The following is a 20,389-nucleotide window of genomic DNA, read 5'->3' as shown; positions in this document are numbered from 1 at the left end:
ATATCTTAACTCGCTGCTCCTCACTAATCTCAGAATAATTGAAAAAATTTTCTACAGTGTGTACCCAATCTAGAAAGTCCTATATATGAAGGTGCCCATCAAAATGTGGAAGGTCTATCTTAATTTTAAAGTCACGGGTGGAGTTACGGTGCTGATTGTTATTACCTCTGTCATACCGTCGTTCGCCCAACAGTAGCTCTTCCACGTCTTCATCAGTATCCAAATTTGATATTGGAGCTCGCCGGTGTCGCGCCCATCGTACCATCCGATCTGACTCTTCCGAGGAGCTCCGCCCTTCCGCACGTCGATCATGTCTTTGATGGTGACCAAGCACAGCAGCTGGTCGTTCACGAGCAATATCTCGCTCCCGTACTGGCTGGGCTTGCTGGTTCACCAAAGGGCCCTCAACAACCCTTGCCAGAGCTTGCCGCATTTCTTGGGTAAAATTGACGAACTTCTAGTCGAGGTTGTTGACAGCCGCCCAAAGGGCCTTCACATCGTGGTCTTCGCCATCGTCGCGGCGATCACTACTCTCCACTCCTGTCATCTTAGCTGGAGCAAATCCTCAAGCTCTGATACCAGTTATGGCGCAGCAATCAAGTTGGATTGAAGGAAACTCGTTAGATACGAGCTGCAGAAAGAAATCAACACAGGTCTGTTTTTTGGCTCGAAGAGGAACCTGCTGTATTCAGCTTTCCTGCCCCTTTTATATCATATATCCAATATCCAAAACGCAAGGTTCACAAAGCCCATTACATAAGAAACGACAAACATGACATAAGTGGACACAGCCACAGCAACGACACTGAGCAACGAAGGAAAGAAAGCAAAACGACAACACACATAGCAAATATAATAAAGACAAACGACACACAACCCCTGCATCAGTATACAGCCCTGCATCAGGAGAAGTATGGTCTTCTTTATTCATTCCTCAAAATTGACTAAGAGAAAAGGAGGTCATACTTGTGGATTGAATTTCCAAATGGTGTTAGAATTTTGAGACCAAACAAAAGGAATATGGCATATTCCAATGAGAGTTTTGTTTTTTATTATTATTATTATTAGAAAAAGCATGTACATGTACATTAACCAACTATAATACCATGATAATGATAAGCATGGTGCAATCCTTGTCTAAACTTCCACCTCAAAAGGATTATTCTCTTTTTTATTATTATTTAACTTGATCCAAGTATTACTTTCTATCTCACTGTATGAGTATTAAGTACAATGTAAGAAAAAGAATTGAGTTATTTCACTTATATCTTCTTTCTTTTCTTCTCCAAGTATTGGTAGCTTCAATGGTAGTTCAAAACTACCCACACCAAGTGCCTTGAGCCCAACTCTGGCCAAAAAGCAGCAGGAGACTACAATGAACAGTTGGCAGTCTACCAAAGAAGGAAATTGTTGAGGCAGGTTTCGCCCGAACTGCGGACTAATATGTCTGGTTCAGGTGCTACTCCCATGTATATATGCTTCTTTGTTAGGTCTCCACCTCTCAAGTTCGTGTATGGCAGAAAGAGGAAGAAGGGCAAGCCAGGGCTAGAGGGTAATTTGGAGTAACAGTCAGCTTCGGGGTAAGCGTTACGGTTAGGATATTCGGCATTGGGATGTGGAAGGCAAGTGGATACGTTTTCTGATAGGAGGGTTGTGGCTTGTTAGTGAATAAATAGCCTAGGCCTTGAATAGAGCAGGGATCGAGAATTTTGCTATTAGTAGACGATCATTTGGGAGGCTAGAGGGTCCTCAAATTCCCCTTATTATTTGTATTTCCGTTTCTTTTTACTTTAATAAAAGGAACCATGCTTGTTTTCAATTTACTTTCCATTCAATTACATTATTGGTCTTTCACAGTCAACAATTATTTCCAAAAGAATTCCCATAAACCTAACAATTGGTATCAGAGCACGTCGATCCATGGCAAACAAGCAAGATCGTTGGAGACCGTTGGAGAATAGGCTAAACAATTTCCAGGATGCTCTACAAACCTTCGAAACATTGGTGGACCCAGTGCCAAGGTTGCAAGAGGAGATGCCGTCCATGGGAGTGAGGTTCGGTGAGGTGCAAGGGGAAGTAGCCGCGATGGGAGCCAAGGTGGACGGTATACAGGGTACGATCAACCGACTTGAGGAGCTCATGATCCAGTAAGTTCGCAACCAACGCTCTCTTCCGAAGAGAGCCAGGGAAGACTACTCTCCCCCGGGGGAGATCTAGAACGATCAGACTCCACCCAGGTGAGAACCAGGCCACCCAGCCCGAGCAAATCCAAGTCCTCCGAGGAGAGAACAAGCGAGGAGAATAGATGGCTATCACTGTTACCGGTCACCAGAAAGACCACACGCACAGACGGAACATTGAGGTAAGAAACTGGAACAACCTTTATTTCATGGAGAGGATCCACATGGGTGGATTTTCTGAGTAGAACGTTATTTTGTGATTAACGACATTGGTGAGGGAGAGAAGGTCTTGGCAACTTCCATCTGCATGGAGGGGAGAGCACTAGGGCGGTACCAGTGGATCGATAGCCAGGAGCCCTTCGTAGGTTAGATGGACTTATGGGAAGCCATCCTCCAACGTTTCGGCAGCTCTTAGGAGGGTGATCCAACGGAAAGGTTGATGGCACCCTGACAAGGTGGGACAGTGGTGGAGTATAGGGAAGAATTCGAGACTCTCGCAGTAGTGATGAGGGGTATACCCGAGAACGTTTTCCGAAGGGCTTTTCTCAATAGGCTGAGGGAGGACATCAGGGCTGAGTTAAAAATGCATAGGCCCATTAACCTAATGGAGGCTATGGATCTGGCCCAACAAGCAAAGGATTGGTTGGAGGCCGTGGATCAGATCCGGAAGGTTCGGGCGGGGCAAAATATCTGATCCGAGTAGGGTGGGCGATCTGGGTTTAGCAGCCCAAACCCAAATCTGCCAACTTGCAGCCCCGTAGAAAGACCTAAGAGCTCTTTTCGATCCCAAAATTTGTGAGAACTAGGTACGGCTTATCAAAATCCCGAACCTAGGACGGCAGGTGGTCCAATGACGGATGGTGGCTCCAATTTTTGGCAATTGTCCTACGATGAGGTCCGGCACAGGCGAGCACGTGGGTTATGCTTTAAGTGCGATGAGAAATTCAGCCCAGGCCACCGATGCAAAAATCGGCAACTGCAGGTGCTTCTCGCAGTGGGGGAAGACGAGGGAAGTGAAGGGGAGAGCCAGGAAGAAGAGGATGAGCCAACCAAGGATACGGGAAGGCCGGTGGAGGTAGCTCTGGGGTTATCTATGTACTCTCTCAAGGGAATGGTCACGGCAAAAATGATGAAGCTAAAAGGGACGCTGGGAGAGAGGGAAGTGATCATTTTAGTGGACAGTAGGGCTTCTCACAGCTTCATTGCTAGGGATCTAGTGGACAGTCTAGCCATACCCACTGATTTATCTGTTCGGCACAAGATCGAGGTAGGTAATAGAATGAGTTTCCAATAGAGTGGAGTTTGCAAAGGAGTACAGGTACTTGTACAGGGATATCTAGTAGTCATAGATTTCTTTCCATTTGAGTTGGACAGTGCCGATCTGGTCTTATGAATTTCATGGTCGCAGACATTAGGAGAGGTTCGAGCGGATTGGGCCAAGTTCACTATGAGGTTTCAGAAAGAGGCGAAATAGGTATGTTGGACAAGTTACCCTTCCTTGAGTTATTCCCCGATCAGCATGCGCTCCTTATCTCAAATTTGGACCAATACAAGGGATGGGGTACTGTTAGAAATTCGCGTAGCAAACGACGAACAGGCAGAAGGGGAAATCTGCCCAATCCCGCCACGGTGTGAACAATTCATCCATGAATTCCACACTGTATTCAGCACGATTGAAGGACTGCCTCCACAACGAATAAGGGAGCACTGCATTGTCCTTTGATATGGTGCCACACCACCAAACATCAGACCCTATCGTTACCCGCAGGTTCAAAAGGCTGAAATTGAGAGGTTAGTAGCGGATATGATGGCCTATGGGATCATTCGACCCAGCAGCAGTCCTTATGCTAGTCCGGTGCTCCTGGTCAAGAAGAAAGATGGCGGCTGGCTTTGAATCAGTTGATGGTTCCGAACAAGTTTCTGATTCCAATAATTGATGAGTTGTTGGATGAATTACATGGCGCGATGGTGTTTTCTAAACTAAACTTAAAGTATGGTTATCATCATATACGAGTTCACGAGGGCAATATGGAGAAGACGGCTTTTCAGATGTGTGAGGGACATTAGGAGTTCCTCGGCATGCCCTTCGGCCTTACCAACATGCCGGCCACCTTCCGAGCACTAATGAACTCGGTATTCCGCCCTTTCCTGCGAAAATTTTTTTTAGTGTTTTTTAACGATATATTGGTTTATAGCAGGTCATGGGAGGACCACTATACTCACCTACGGAGCGTGTTGGAAGTGCTGCGTAGCGAGGCCTTTTTTGCTAACTACGGGAAGTGTTTCTTTGGGCAAGGGCAGATCAATTATTTAGGTCATGTGCTCTCGGCAGAGGGAGTGTCCGCAGATCCTTCCAAAATCAGTGTGATGTTGTCCTAGCCGTCTCCGTAAAATGTCCGCGAACTTCGTGGATTCCTCGATCTCACTGGTTACTATCGATGATTTGTTCAGGAATATGGCTCACTCGCTCGGCCCCTCACTGATTTGCCCAAGAGAGGAACCTTCACATGGACACCCACAAAGGAGGCCACTTTCTGTCGACTTAAGCGCACCATGACTGAACTTCCAGTACTAGCAATGCCGGATTTCACTAAGGAGTTTATCCTAAAGACTGATGCATCGGGTAGCGGGGTTGGCGCGGTGCTGATGCAGTCTAAAAATGGCGACAATACCTTTTAGGGGGGCATTTAATCATTCGAGCAGATCAACAAAGCCTAAAATTTCTTTTGGACCAACGATTCTTACCACCCGAACAGTTGCGGCTGATTACCAAGTTGTTGGGCTATGATTTCGAGGTGCAATATAAGCCGGGTGCAGCGAACCGGGTGGCGGATGCACTTTCCCGCCTTGGGGAAGACTCACATGTGCAGTTTGCAGCTCTCAGTCCTTCACCAGGTCAACACAGAAGCCATTAAACGGGGACAGCTTGAGGATGCAGATTGCTGTGCCCTCATCACGGATATCCGCAAGGGTAGGCCCGTAAGTGAAGGCTATGGTGTTCACAATTAATTATTGTGGTTTCGGGACTGGATAGTTCTACCAACAGCTTGGATACCTCAGGTGCTTCATGATTTCCACAGTTCAGTTGTAGGGGGCCACTCGGGGTTCTTGCGGACGTACAAACGGATTTCGGTAAATTTTGTTTGGAAGGGTATGAAACAGACTGTCAAAGATTATGTATCCAGCTGTGAAAAGTGTCAACTAGCTAAAATGGAAGCTTTGTCACCAGCGGGCTTGTTGCAGCCCTTGCTGGTTCCGCAGTAAATTTGGGAAGATCTCGCTATGGATTTCATTGGGGGTCTACCTAAATCTCAGTGAATGGACACTATCTTGGTAGTCGTCGATCGGCTTTCTAAATACGCACATTTCTGCCCCTTGGCTCATCTGTTCTCAGCTAAGCATGTAGCCTCATTATTTGTTCACGAAATCATCCGCCTGCATGGCTTTCCTCGTTCGATTGTGAGTGACCACGACCCGATTTTCATGAGTCTGTTCTGGTGTGACTTGTTCAAGCTGCAGGGGACCAAACTCCAGCCGAGCACTGCCTACCACCCGCAGACTGACGGTTAATCTGAGGTTACCAACCATTGTCTGGAAACGTACCTTCGCTGCTTTACTTGTGACAAGTCACGGTTATGGCTTTCCTTTTTGCCATGGGCTGAATATTGGTTCAACACATCTTATAATGCGTCCATTCAGTGTTCCCCTTTTCGGGCAGTATATGGCTGCAATCCTCCTGCTCTCTACCGTTTTCAAGATGGTTCAACTGTTGTCCATGAGGTCGCTATCAACCTTCAGGAGCGTAATCAGATATTGGATGCACTTAAGGAGCATCTAAGGTTGGCTAAGCAACATATGAAGCTCTTTGCAGATCGGCATCGCCGAGAGATCCAATTCTCCCCGGGTGATTTGGTTTTGTTGCAACTTCGCCCTTACTTCATGAAATCTCTAGTTCGGAAAGTTAACGAAAAACTGAGCCCGCGTTTCTATGGGCCTTTCACTGTTTTGGAGAAAGTGGGACCGGTTGCATACCGCTTGGATCTACTAGCCTCCGCCAAGATACACCTGGTTTTTCATGTATCACAGTTAAAGCAGTTTAAGGGTCAGCAATACAAGAGTCAACCTCTCCCTGCTCAGTTGACCGCGGATCTCGAACTTCTAGTGCAGCCTGCTGCCATCTTGGGTTCTCGCACCGTCATTGTAGGGGGTCGTCACGTGGCCGAGATTCTAGTTCATGGGCCAGACTACCTTCTTGAGATGCCACTTGGGAACCTGTCACTGTGATTTGGGAGCAATTTCTAGATTACAACCTTGAGGATAAGGTTGTACTCGAGGAGGGGGTTAATGTTAGGTCTCCACCTCTCAAGTTCGTGTATGCCAGAAAAAGGAAGAAGTGCAAGCAAGGGCTGGAGGGTAATTTAGAGTATCAGTTAGCTTCGGGGTAAGCGTTACGATTAAGATATTCGGCATTGGGATGTGTGAAGGCAAGTGGATACGTTTTCCAATAGGAGGGTTGTGGCTTGTTAGTTACAGGGATGAGAATAAATAGCCTAGGCCTTGAATAGATAAGGGATCGGGAGTTTTACTATTAAGAGACGATCACTTGAGAGGCTAAAGGGTCCTCGAATTCCTGATATTATTTATATTTCCGTTTCTTTTTGCTTTAATAAAAGGAACCAGACGTGTTTTCTGTTTATTTTCCATTCAATTACGCTATTATTTTTTCACAATCAACAATTATTTCCAAAAGAATTCCCAGGAGCCTAACATTCTCCACATCTACCAGCTTTATACTAGGAAGCTTCTTTTAAGAGGTATGCGAATCTGTTTAAGAGGTATGCGAGTCGAGTGGATGAATAATTCTAAAATCCTTCACAATGTTTGTTGTTTCTTTCTTTGAACTTGGGTAGATGGATTTGAACTCTACACCTGGGATCTCCTCCGTGGAGAGGAGAAAAGGATTAGATATCCCACATAAAGGAATGCCAGCTTTGGGCGTGCGGCCAACGAGTCAGATCATACCACCCCGCGGAGTTTGCACCTCGTGAGTGTGGAAGCACGTGAGGTCGCGGGAAAAAGCCTCTTTCTCCACCAACCAGATCTGGTTGGTATTGGTTCGTTCATGGCTCTATAATCCTTTTAAAGTTGCTTTCTATTTAACTTAAAGTTGGCCATTGCATTTGGTCTGAATTTCATTTTCGTATATTAAAAAAAAAAGGAACTAAAATGCCCAATTATAGCTAAATTCTAATGTACTGCCAAAACTAAAACAAGTGGCAATAATTCTACAGTGATAAATGAAGCAGTGCTTTTCGTCTGCTGGATTGCCAAATAAATAATAAAAAAAGCAATAAAAAAACTGGATTGCCAAATAAATAATGAAAAAAAGCAATAAAAAAATTATTGACTTCAGAGTTATAATGGAAAACAAGATAGAGAGAGAAGAAAATTTTCAGAATCATTTTGAACTCGGCAAATATACGCAAAACCACTTGAATTATCTCAGTATTTCTTTTTATAAACACTATCACAAGATTCACAACGGCAAACGGTCTTCAGAAGAAGGGGAAGAAGAGAGGCACAAATAGCAAAAGCAGAACATTTTCATGGACAACTTGTATTGGAAAGGGCCTTCCTACAAAATGAAACAATCCAAATGGCAAGAGCAATTCGATATTTTGAATTAAATCTTTGCTGCATTTTCACAAATTTGATAAACTTTGATGAGCAGCTCATCCAAAATTGTTAATGCACTTCTATACTAGTGACACTAAAATGGAATAGTTACATAACAATAAGAAGAAGAATAACAATAATAATAAATCAAGTTTCCATTTATAATCTGTGTCCTACATTGGAGCCCACTCAAGTCGAAGTATAATAGATAGTTCTGAATGTATGTATCAAACAAGTTGGTGCGCAATCCTTGTTTAAGCTTCCAAGCTCAAAAGGGATTCAAGCAATTATTCTTTCTTCAGAAAAAAAAAAAAAAAAAAAAAAAAAAAAAAAAAAAAGGGGGAAAAAAACCTTGATTCAAGCGTTATTCTCTTTCTCACTGTTTGAATACCATGTTTGTAAGACTAGAAAAAGTTACATCACCTATATCTTCTTTCTTTTCTTCTCAAAGTATTGGTAGCTTCTCTGGAAGTTCAAAACTGCCCACACCAAGTGCCTTAAACCCAACTCTGGCCAAAGAACTGCAGGAGAAGACAATGAGCAATTGGCAGTCTGCCAAAGAAGGAAATTGCTGAGGCGGGTTTCGCCCGAACTGCGGATTAAGATGTCAGGATTGGGTGCTACTCCCATGTACATATGCTTCTCTACATCTACTAGCTTTATACTAGGAAGCTTCCTTTGCTTCTCTCTCACTTCTGCATCTTCAAGCAAACCTTTGCAAGTTCTAGTTGCAATATCATCCGAATTACCTTCACCTTTATACAGCATTCTATCCGTTTTTTCTACAGCTTCAGATCCTTCCAATCCGTCATCTTGAGCATCATGAATGACTAAACCCTTGTTAAGCCCCATTTTCTTATCCTCTTCAACTCCTTCACTCGCACCATTGGCCACCTTGCTTCCAAGATGTGTTTGAAGTTCACGTCTTTTGTTTTTGCAGGATTCTTTAACGGCATGCACAATCTCATCACGCGAAGTATAGGCCACGCAAACTAAAAGAACAGCTTTGTTGTTTTTCGCGGTGGCTTTCATCGCCTTCTCAGCAGCAACTCTGACAGGCTCATTCAAAAGTTTCAAGTTACCAATAAAATATACCCTAATACCATATTGGTTTATAATACCTTCGTGCTCAAGCAACTCGTCAATCTTTTCCAGCATCAGATCCATTAGATACTGAACCTCTTCAGGTCGCCTCTTGAAATTATCTATGCTGAAGGCATATACTGTTACATACTTCACTCCCAACTCATAGCAGTACCCGAGCATGGACATGAGAGATGAATACCCAGCTTTGTGCCCAGCTCCTTCGGCAGAGTTCTGCTTCTTCGCGTACCTTCTGTTTCCATCCATGATGAAGGCAATGTGGTCGGGAATTGGACCGATAGATATTACATTAAACAAGCATTTCCTTAGAAAAGTAACTGATCCTCGGAACAGTTGGCTTGTTCTACCACTCATTTTCTCCATCGTCACGATCTGAAGCCAAAAGAAAAGCCACCAGACTCAGACAAAGCTGATTATTAGCAAACGAATTCGTTTAAGATGCACGAGAGTTGAGTGAATATGGAAATCTAAAATCCTTCACAAACTAGTACAATACAAAGGTAGAGTCAAGCATTAGTTAGAGTCTCCAAGTAATCAAACAAAAAATAATGCTTTTATTGTTATGGATGGTTGATTTTGCATATGAATTCGCAGTGACTAACTCGGAAAACAAACAGATTAGTCCCAAAAGATGCCCTATTGAGCTAAATCCTCAAAAAGAAAAGAAAAACAAAACTGCTTTCTTAGACGGCCAAAGACAAGAGACTATGAAATGAATGAACCGTGTACAGAACTTATCTAAAACATAATTAATAATAATGACTCAAGCATTTTATCAAACGTAAGGTGGGGACAAAACAATGACATAGATTTCTAAATCGAGTTCATTGTTGAAGAAACTCTAAGCTGACAAACACTTAAAACCCATTTGCGGGAAGGAGGAGCTGGTTTGTTCTAAGTAACTAATAGCTGCAATGGATCTGAATTTGATTTTCCATTCATTAAAAACTAAGACCAACCAACAACAACAACAACAACAACAAAAGCTTTAAATTCTAGTGTAGTACCAAAACAAATCCAAGAATTCTAGTATGATAAACAGGGCAGTGATTTTGGTCTTCTGGGGTGATAAGCAAAGCAATAGAATCAAAAACAGAACAAAGATTCACTTCACACTAATAATTAAATCTCAGAGACAACACAAAAAAAAAAAACAAACTTTTTCCCAATCATGCAAACACTAAACAATAGCAGACAACTATTGCGTGTTCATTAAAACGCAGAAAACAAAAGAGATAGAGCTACTTTCGTGAGTATGGAAATGACTGGCGACAGATTTGAGAAGAGAAAGTTGAAATCTTGAAAAGTATGAATGAAGAGTATTATTAAAACAGGCTTCGTTCGATTGTTTATGTTAAATAACTTGGGAAAGAAAGATATTATTATTATTATTATTATTATTATTATTATTATTATTATTATTATTATCGTTATTATTATCGTTGTTATTATTATTATTATTATTATTATTATTATTAGTTCTTTGCAGGTTTGGCAGAATAGAACGGAATTATTACACTAACATGGTACAATCATTCATGAATCATCCAATTGTCAAATCTATACCTAAGTAGTTCTTTGCAGGTTTGGCAGAATAGAACGGAAAGATCTCCCATGGCTGGCTGCTTTATTTTATTTGGGAAAATGAATGAGTTTCAATAGCTCAAAATTAAACAAAAAATAATAATAATTGCATTTTTTTTGTTTTAAATTTCATATTTATTAATTAAAATAATTGATAATCTGAATAAATATATTATGTTTAATGTCTAAATGAATGGATAAATCATATTAATAAATAAATCATCCTTAAATCTGAAAAAGTGTATTTGTTACAATCACTTTAATGTTATTTATCGTTATTGATTATCATCACCACATCTTGATTATAAACTAAAAATTAGTAGACGCTCATTTAATTGAAACATTTTACACCAACATCCTCTTAACAAGCGAAAAAAAAAAAAAATTAGAAAGATGCCCTTCTGCTAAGAGAGAAAAAAAGTCTAATAATTTTAACACAATTAAACGTATCAAAACTATAAACAAAATAAAATTAATCTGCAGATTCACGGTTGCTTTCTTCTAAAAACACCATTTTGTAAATAATAATAATAATAATAATAATAATAATAATAATAATAATGATAAGGCTTATACCTCATTCGTTTTGTTAATTCAAATTACAACTTAAGTTTTTATAATAGTATTTTGTCTCATAAAAATTCAAATTCACATTTCTCCCTTTTTTTTTGCCATAATATTTTTTCTCAAATAAATTTATTTTTCAACTTAAATCACTGAAATAAATAAGTCGCGCCAACATGTTACAACGGGCTACATAGAATGCTTAGATGAGAAGAGAGGTAGGGGCTATTGAGGTGTGGACAAGCTATGCTGGTGAGCTAGGGCGGCGGCCGATAGGGAAGCTCTCAAAACTCTTGGTTGTACTTTTTGTTAGTGTTAGGGTTCATACATTGTTTAGAAATTAAGGCTTGAAAACACAGTACAATTTTATTGGAGTATTTTCATTTTCCATCAAAAATTAACAGAGTTTGAGTCAGAAACACTCACGTAAAATATTGCAATTAAAAGGTGGTTTCGTAATTTTGACAGAATATAAGGGGTTTCATTATAGTTTTATGAAAAAAAATATATATATAATTAATCAATAATTCTTACTTCTGATCAATAGATAAAATATTTTTTTCATGCCCTACTAAAGATTTTAGTAGAATATTTTGCTTAGTTGAAAACTTGTAATTTTGCTGTGGGATGTTTTCCTTGACGTTGTCGTTTTCATAAGACGTCAAAAGGGTATGATTTTCCAATTTGGTGATTGCCCAATATTCTGCTGCCACCTTGAAGGTAATGAAGTGCTTTTTGCTGTGTGAGAATATAAGGGGACGTTTGTTTGGAGGATTCAAACTATGATTTGAATCATGATTCATGGTTCGTTATAGTATTTTTTCTCATAAAAAATATACATAATTTAAAAATAACTCTAATCACATGATTTTAATTCATGAATCAAACGTCTCCTAAATGTGAGGTGGTCTGAAATATTGTGTTGGATATGGTGCTCATTTTTTAAAGGTTTTTGGTTTTTATTTTATTTCACTTGACAAATAGACCAAACAGCCACATTTTTTTCTTCCTTTTCTAAAAGGAGAGAAAGAAAGAAAAAAGATATTTTTTTTGACTTTTTCGGTTGTCCTCTATTTTCTTTGTTTTTGGCGGGGGCCAATAATAATAAGGTATTGTAGCTTGTTGGACTCCTATTAGTCGTAAGGCCAATGATGACTGTATTGTGGATCCCTCAGCCCTGGACTTAAAAGTCCATATTTTTTATTTTGATATAATATTAACACAACTTATGTATTACATAAACAAATATATATATATATATATATGGAGCAGCCTTTGGAAGTATATTTAATAGAGAGAATGGGACAGGTGTTCTTCGGGGGAGGCAAGTGGCAGATGTCTTTTTCTTTTCTTTATACGAGAGATGGACAGCTGGATAAAATGCAGGCGGGTTGCAGGGTCGAAAATAGTATTTTATTCGGTGTCGGGGCATTTAAGTAATTTAACTCATTAAAATGATAAGAAGATGTATCATTGTATAACAGCGACGACATTAATGTAGCGTTTTACTTTCAAAACAGTATACGTGAAATAAGTGAACAAATTACCTAGTTTTATTTACAATACCTGAATTGCGGGATATCCTATAAATGAATTCGAAATGTGGCAACGTAATATGTAGTGAGGGCGGTATAAGAGTTGGGATGAGTTAATATTTGCAGTTAATATATATGTTTGTGTGTGGTTCGCCATGCTAGCTACTACTCATCTCCAACACCCTTCCAAAACCCATTTGACACAGTTAATATATATATATTCATACTTGCCGACGTGTTGTATCTGCGGCCAAAACTATTCACAAACTCAAAACTAAACAACACCCCACATTACATCTACTTATTTCAAACCAAAAATCTCTTGCTTATTCAACTTAACTTTATCATGCTCAAATTTACAGGCCCCTCAACCAAGCACACATTTTACATGCTACAGTTACTTATAAATACATATAAATTTCAACAGAATTAAACATGCACTTAATGCAACAGATTTTGATAAACCAAATAGATTAATGTTCCAGCATTCGTTCACCTACTTTGAAGTGGCCCAATTTTTTTTCAATATGTGGCCTTATACATTTACTTCATGGACGTGATAGCATCCAAAATTACCCTACCTATTGCGTCCCTGTCCACAGAATATTTGTGAATATTTATACGTATTTGTCACACGGGGCCTATTTTTGCACACATATAGTTTATTATATCATCCTTATGGGGGATGCATTGTTGAAGCATTAAGTAAGTTGAGTTTCATCTTATAGGTATATTTAACGCTGATATTTTAGGATGTATATTTAATATTTGTAATAACCTAAATCAATCTTTTGTCTTTGGTTACTACCTTGAATCTATGCAACACTATCTCAAATTCTTTTAATGTGATTACCCATTTCTTTTAAACCGAATTTAACAATTAAATTAATTACGTGACATACACAACGTTGGTGGAAAATAGTACCATCACCGAATAAACTTAAATCATTTTCAAAGAGCTCAATTGCTTTTGTATTGTCACTAGCATTATCTAATGTTATAGCCATTACTTTATCTCTTAATCTAAATTCATCAATTACATTTAAAATGGTATTATATATTAAATCCGCGCTATGTGATCCTATAACACATTTAAAACTCAATATTCTCTTATTTAAATCAAATCCTTTAAAGTAATGTCTGGTTACAACTAAATAATCTTTATTGGCAACGATAGACCAAATATATGCCGTTAACGCAACGCACCTGCTAGTCAAGTGTAAAATGTTTATTAATGCTTCTTTTTCTTTTTTAAATCATTTTAATAAATCTTTCCTAAAAGTAGTTTCTGAAGTGAACTGTGCATTAGAATTATGTACAACCTTAATATATCGTTGCCAATTAAGATGTTTTACAAAACTAAGTGGTTGATCTAAAGCAACTATAATTCGTGCAAGTTCCATAAGATCTACTTGTGGTTAGACCACCGGTTGAGCGATCAAAAGATAATTGTGTTTGACGGAGTTCGGATCCGCCGGATTGGCTAAGCTTTTGAAAACACTTTTCGGAGTGTCTTCTCAAGTGTGTGGGGTCGTGAATAGTGTCACCTTGTAATTTAGATAAACAATATATACATTGAGTTATATGTTTAGTATTACCTTCATTGTCGATCTCCTCAATTATGTCGAAGTGATCCCAAACTGTCGAAGTATGCTTGCATTTCCTCCTAGAGGTTTGCAACACTTGTAGATGCAGTCACACTGGCACTTGCCGCTTCTCACGCCCACCACCATTGCGACTACGACCTCCGATACGTCCACCAGGGCTCGGATTAGTAGATTCTTGCGTAACAAATTCATTAGTGGGAAATTGTCCTTCTTCCACGTTGTGTTGGGCATCAACGGGAATACCACTATAACCAAAAAGATCCATTATAAAAAAATAAGAGCGATTTGGGAGAGAGAGCTTTAGGATAATGTGATAGTTTTTAGAAAATTGTGATAGAGATTTGAGAGATTGAGAGAGATTGAGAGAACTTGAAAGAGATTGAGAGATATTGAGAGAAATTGAGAAAGATTGAGAGGGATTGAGAGAGTTTGAGTGAGAAAAATGTGAGGGATGGGGGGTATTTATAGGGAAATTTTTAGGTTAAAAAATTGATTTTTTTTCAAAAAATTCGGGGTGCAACAGCTACTTTAGGAATCGGCGGGGTCGGGCCACAATGGTAAAAAGACTAGCCGTTGGACGGATTTTCGGGCAAAATTCGGGTTTTTGACTTATTTTCGGGTCGGGCACCAACAGTCAGAATTTTGACCTTTTTCAGGCACTCCGGCAATTCTAGCTTGGCCGGAAAAATTAAAAAAAAAAACTCCGACAGACGGCGGTTGACAGCACCTACACGGCGGCAGACTCCGGCGTGGTGACCAATTCGGGCTGTCTAAGCCCAAGCTCGAATTTTTAACTTTGGACGGGCCGACATATGAATTTGCCCGCCGAGCCCAAAAAATTCGGGCAACGGGCTTGCCAAGCGGCCCAAAGTTCCACCACTACTGATACCTTTTGAACTTTTGTTAGATAAACAAGGATAGGTAACTTTTGTGGCGCCTGCCCCCACCCCCACAAAATGTTTAATTGAACTTCCAATCATGACCGTCCAAAATGAATGAATCTGCTATCTTTACTGTGCTGACCGGACAGGTAATTTTGGCCATACCGGATTGGAGACCTTTCATATATGTATATATATATATATACATATATTATTTGTCAAGTTGAATGTTGATGGTCAAGGAGATTCCCCATGACCAAATCATGCAAGCTGATACGATGAGGGAACTTCTCTCTCATCTCATTTGAGGTTGACTGACCCTCAAATATATATTATTTCGGTTGTCCACCACAGTGGTTTCTTCTTTCATTCAAAGAAAGCCAAAAACTTTAGTTGCCACTTATATTTAATATAAATAAAATAACAATAATACTAGGACTTTAGTGGGTTTCTTCCAATGTTAGCTATGCCTAGTATATAGTGCACTAATATCTCATCCATTTCTGATTTCTATTACACCTTTTGCTTTCTACTAAATCTTCTAATCCATTACCCAAAAACAAAGAATCCCTTTCAATTGGACATCATGTTTGAATGGAAATAGACCAAGTGTGGTAACTAGTTAACTTCGTCAATCATGAAATGAAAAGATCATTTGTGGAAGTAGAATTATGTCCATTTCTCCTGCTTCGCAACACATATATAGCCAAGAATTTGTCAAAACTACCCTTCATCAGCCTTTTTTTTTTATTTTTTGGTTTTGGTTACATCAGAAAAAACTGTAATATCTGGCTCTACCACATAATCACACGACAATACATAACAAATTGGGACTGTCCCAACAAAAATTTTGATGAATCCAAACAATTGCAGCAACAAAAAAGAAAAAAAAAAAAAAAAAAACAATGATTGTTTCAATTACATATTACAACTTGAAAGGTTTAATAATTTTCTTGTTTTGTGATCTGTCTGAGTCTGACCATAGGCTATTAAGCATGGGGATTTTTAACAGAGGAATGTCTATAGCTAGTCTTGTAATGCTTTGGTTTCTCTTTTATCGCTTCAATCCGTTCCAACGCGTCCACGACATCCTTCATTGAGGGGCGATTTTTAGGCTCCTGTTCTAGGCATTTGAAGGCGAGTTGTGCTGCTTGTAATGCAGCCTTGGGCGAGTATTGACCCTCCATCCTCACATCCATAATGGTACTCAACTTTCTTTTCGAAGAGAGACACGGTTTAGCCCAGTCAACAAGATTTTGCTGCCCGCTAGGGCGTTTTGTGTCAAGTGCTCGTAAGCCTGTTAGCATTTCGAGCATCACAACACCAAAACCATACACGTCGCTCTTCACGTATAAATGACCTGTTGAATTAACAACTGATAATGTCAAGCAAAGAATCATCTGATTTCATCAATCGAAAATAATGACAATGCCATTTAGTATTTGCAAAAATCTCAATGTCACCTGTCGCAATGTATTCAGGGGCTGCATAACCATAGGTGCCCATGATCCTCGTCGTCACATGCGAGTCTCCACCAGATGGCCCCAGTTTTGCTAGCCCAAAATCTGAAATCTTGGCATTGTAGCTCTGCACAAGGCAGTCACAAGAAAGAGGCTGGGAAGAATTAGGCCAATCAATTTCATACATGTAGCAATTTAGTATACCAACAATTTAACCTAAAAGATGAATATGTGACCACATACTAGAAGCGAATAAGGGAGCTCCAAATTGTGAATAATCAAGTATTAAGTTTGATGAATACCAAAATTTTCATATCTTTTTTAATGTTTCTTTAGCAATCAAATTAAGCATAATGCTTCATTAGCAGTTAGACTGTTTTGTTTTTCAATGTTGGTATCTTCTTTGAAATATGTGAGAATAATAATGGAATGAAAAATGGCATATAAGGGTTGGCATAAGAAGAACAATACCCCATCAAGAAGTATGTTTGAGGCCTTGAAATCTCTGTATATGACTTTCTTCTCTGAAGTGTGCAGGAAAGCCAATCCTCGAGCTGCTCCTATGGATATTTGGAGCCTTCTGTCCCAAGAAAGAGGCTCGATGGCAGGATGCCCTGATCAATAAGAAGGAAATTCCTAGATTAACAAAATTACTTTATGAAAAAAAAAGAAATAAAAGAGAAAAGACATTATATGTTTTTCATTATTTCATATTGAAGTGAAATTCGAAGAGTTCTCACTTCTAAAAAGATGGTTCTCCAAGCTTCCCTTCTGCATGAACTCATAGACAAGAAGCAACTCTTTGTCCTCCCAACAATATCCTAATAGCTTTACCAAGTTTGGATGAGAAAGCCTTCCTAGAAAGTTTACTTCTGACTGCATTTATATATATATCAAAAGAAAAAGACATTATAAGGCCCTGCCCCAAATTGACAATTAGATTTGGAATAAGTAATGGGCAAAGGAAAGAAAAATCATGTCATAATTATTTCTTTATTTCAAACTTAGGGTTCATTTCATGGCTTAAAATGAGACAAATAGTGGGACTAAATGACATAATCAATATCTCTACCAACTCATGCACTGTTAAAGACTGAAAAAAAAAAGATTCTTTAATCAATATTAATACCCAAAGTAACATGTCATGCAAGAGCGACCCCTGTCTTCATCTGCTAAATTCTGCAGTCGAATTAAAAACAATTAATACGGCAAATACAAATCCTGAGTTTGGTAAACTAGGTTAATCATGCTTAAGCTATCCTAATACAACAAACCCCCAAAAACAGTTGTTTTACTTTGCACAGGAGAAGTAGTTACTAATTAAATGCTTAAATGAATTGATGAGTGTATAGACAAAATTGGGGAGTCAAAAGAAAAAATATATATATTTGTTTGCAAAGTCTAGTATAGGACTAAACCCACACTCACTTTTACTATATATTTTGGTCTCATATACGTCCCAAATATGAGACCAAAATATAGTCACATGTATGTTGACATTAATATTTTGATTGTCATGTTACTTTTAAACATCATTACGCCTTAGTACAATAATAATCCATCATGGACAATAACTAAATTAACTACCAGAGCAGAATTAATTCAAAAAACAACCAAAAAAAAAAAAAAAAAAAGAAGCCCCTGCCACTCCTGAAAACCTTGCACGCTTTCGGAGTTCAACTTCTTAATAGCAACCATCATGCCAGTCCCAGCCTTAGAAGGGTTCAGAGTCCTCTCATCCACCCAGCCCTTGAAGACTTTCCCGAAGCCGCCCTCGCCGAGCACCGAGTCCGACTTGAAATTCTTTGTGGCGGCCTTCAACTCCGAGAAAGTGAACACCCTCAAGTTAGGTGTGTCCAAGAACTGCCCGTTCGGGTGCTGACTCTCCTCCATGCCCCCACTCGCACTCACCGCCTTCGAAAACTGGCTCTTCTCCGCGCTGCTGCTCGTCCCCGACAACCCAACAGTGTTCTTGCTATGATTACTTGACGTTCCTAACCAATGCCCAAAAAAAAAAAAAAAAAATCTCAAATAATCATTGATACTCTAACTATTTACAGACTTGACCGGAGGTATTTGTTATAACGGTTATTAAGACTCTGTCCTTAATATTAGTTGTATTGTACTAAATATTGTAACTTGATTAATCTAAGGTTTTCATAATATATTAGAAGAGCTCATCTTCATCATTTCTTTCTCCCCCTCTATAAACTAGAGATTCACTCTCTCTCTCTCTCTCCCTACTACTACTTTCTTGCTTCCCAAACAATAATTAGTAAAAACAAGAAAACAAAAAAAGAAGTATAAACAGTAATTGAGTACGCATTGAATTTGGAAACAGAGAGAAACCCAGTTGAGATTCATCGTCAAAAACAGAAAATATGGTGGAAATAAAGAAGACCCGGTTGAGAAATTGCAATTTTTGTGGGTTGTTGAATAGCTGTACCTGGACTAGTGGGTGTTGCGATGAAGAGAGGCCTGGGATCATTAGCAGCAGGAGTTCCAAAGCAGAGACCCATGACGTACTAGATAGTAATTTAACTAAATTTTCAACCTATTTCTTCTTGGAAGTTTTATGTGATGAACTGGAACATGAGTTGTTGGAGGAGTTTTTGTTTGGTCCTGGGGAAAGCACGAGAAAAAATATATATATTAAAGGACCAAAAATGGTAATAAAAGGGAAGCAGTGGATAGATGATGAGGAGGGAGAGAAATGGAAAGAAAAAGTGGGTTCTGATTTATATAAAAGAATTGTATGGTATGTTGGTTTTGTAGGGACATATATATTATTCTGTTCTGTTTTTCTTTGCAGTTACCATGAAACCCACTTTGTGGTTGCTTTACTTCTTGTCCTGTACCATGTTTTATTTCCACCTTCAAATTTATCTATGTTTTTACTTTTTTTTCTCAAACTATTTTTAATAATAATCAATGAGTCTTTCTTTTTGTTTTTTGTTTTTTTTTTTTTTTTTTTTTTTTTTTTTTTTTTTTTTTTTTGGGATTGAATGGTCTTTTGCTCTTGTTGTTGTAGGAATTAGGAAAGAGCAAGGACAAATGTTTTGAGTGGCGATGTTGTTAACCAACCTGTTTTATTGTTTCACTCTTTTTTTTTTTTTTAAGTGAATGCTTTGTTGTTCACTTGGCACTTGGCAGTTTTCCCTCACAAATTAATATCAAAAAGTCAACGCCCGGGGTTTGGGTTGTTGAACTTCATTTCATTGACTCAACCTTCAAATCCCATATCATTAAAATTCTCAAGCTTAGATTTTTTTTTCCTTCTTTTTTAAGAATAATAACTCGCAAAAAAATATTCCTGCTCAATAATTATGGAGTTGTTCTATCTGGTTGAGGGTCCTCTAGGTTGCTCTATTATATTGTTATAGAGTTTTAAGTTTTGAAGTATATTGCTCTTTTCATATCATGTATTTATTGTCATTTTTATTATTATATAATAGAAAATTTAACATATTTTATTGTCACCTCTATAATTAAGATTGTATTTTATTTTCTAAAAGTAATATTGAGAATTTTCCTCCCGACAATAATAAAATTTACCTATGCAATTACTAACCTCGATTTAATCAACTTTCTTTAAAAGGTAACCTTATTAAATCTGACGGGATTGAACCGGGCCTCTCACACAAGATGAAATCTCGTTATCAATATAAACTAGACACATTTTACATTTGGAAATTTTGCAAACTTCAGAAACAAAAAGAATGAACGGTGATAATTCCTAGCCAGAACAATAAAAAGAAGAGCTCCTTTGGTGAAATTCTCAGAAAAATAAGAGGGAAA

General features: G+C 38.7%; 2 protein-coding genes across 2 annotated transcripts; both read right to left on the bottom strand.

Annotated features, from left to right (window-relative positions):
- Positions 1-8,027: 8,027 nt before the first annotated feature.
- Positions 8,028-10,294, bottom strand: LOC21390490 (dehydrodolichyl diphosphate synthase 6). Its single transcript, XM_010104958.2, has 2 exons — positions 10,206-10,294; positions 8,028-9,332 (listed from the first exon to the last, which is right to left on the bottom strand). The coding sequence occupies exon 2, from the start codon at positions 9,321-9,323 to the stop codon at positions 8,280-8,282; it is 1,044 nt and encodes a 347-aa protein (XP_010103260.1). The 5' UTR covers positions 9,324-9,332; positions 10,206-10,294; the 3' UTR covers positions 8,028-8,279.
- Positions 10,295-15,951: 5,657 nt separating this feature from the next.
- On the bottom strand, positions 15,952-19,282 carry LOC21390489 (probable serine/threonine-protein kinase PIX13). Its single transcript, XM_024170026.1, has 6 exons — positions 19,038-19,282; positions 18,233-18,585; positions 17,332-17,467; positions 17,063-17,205; positions 16,595-16,718; positions 15,952-16,491 (listed from the first exon to the last, which is right to left on the bottom strand). Exons 1-6 carry the CDS (start codon positions 19,108-19,110, stop codon positions 16,121-16,123), a joined length of 1,200 nt encoding a protein of 399 aa, XP_024025794.1. The 5' UTR covers positions 19,111-19,282; the 3' UTR covers positions 15,952-16,120.
- Positions 19,283-20,389: the final 1,107 nt, after the last annotated feature.

Source organism: Morus notabilis, unplaced genomic scaffold (assembly GCF_000414095.1).
Source record: "Morus notabilis unplaced genomic scaffold, ASM41409v2 Scaffold341, whole genome shotgun sequence".
Classification (NCBI taxonomy): Eukaryota; Viridiplantae; Streptophyta; class Magnoliopsida; order Rosales; family Moraceae; genus Morus; species Morus notabilis.
The sequence above is the reverse complement of the archived record's forward strand: the minus strand, read 5'-3'. Positions and strand labels throughout refer to the sequence as shown.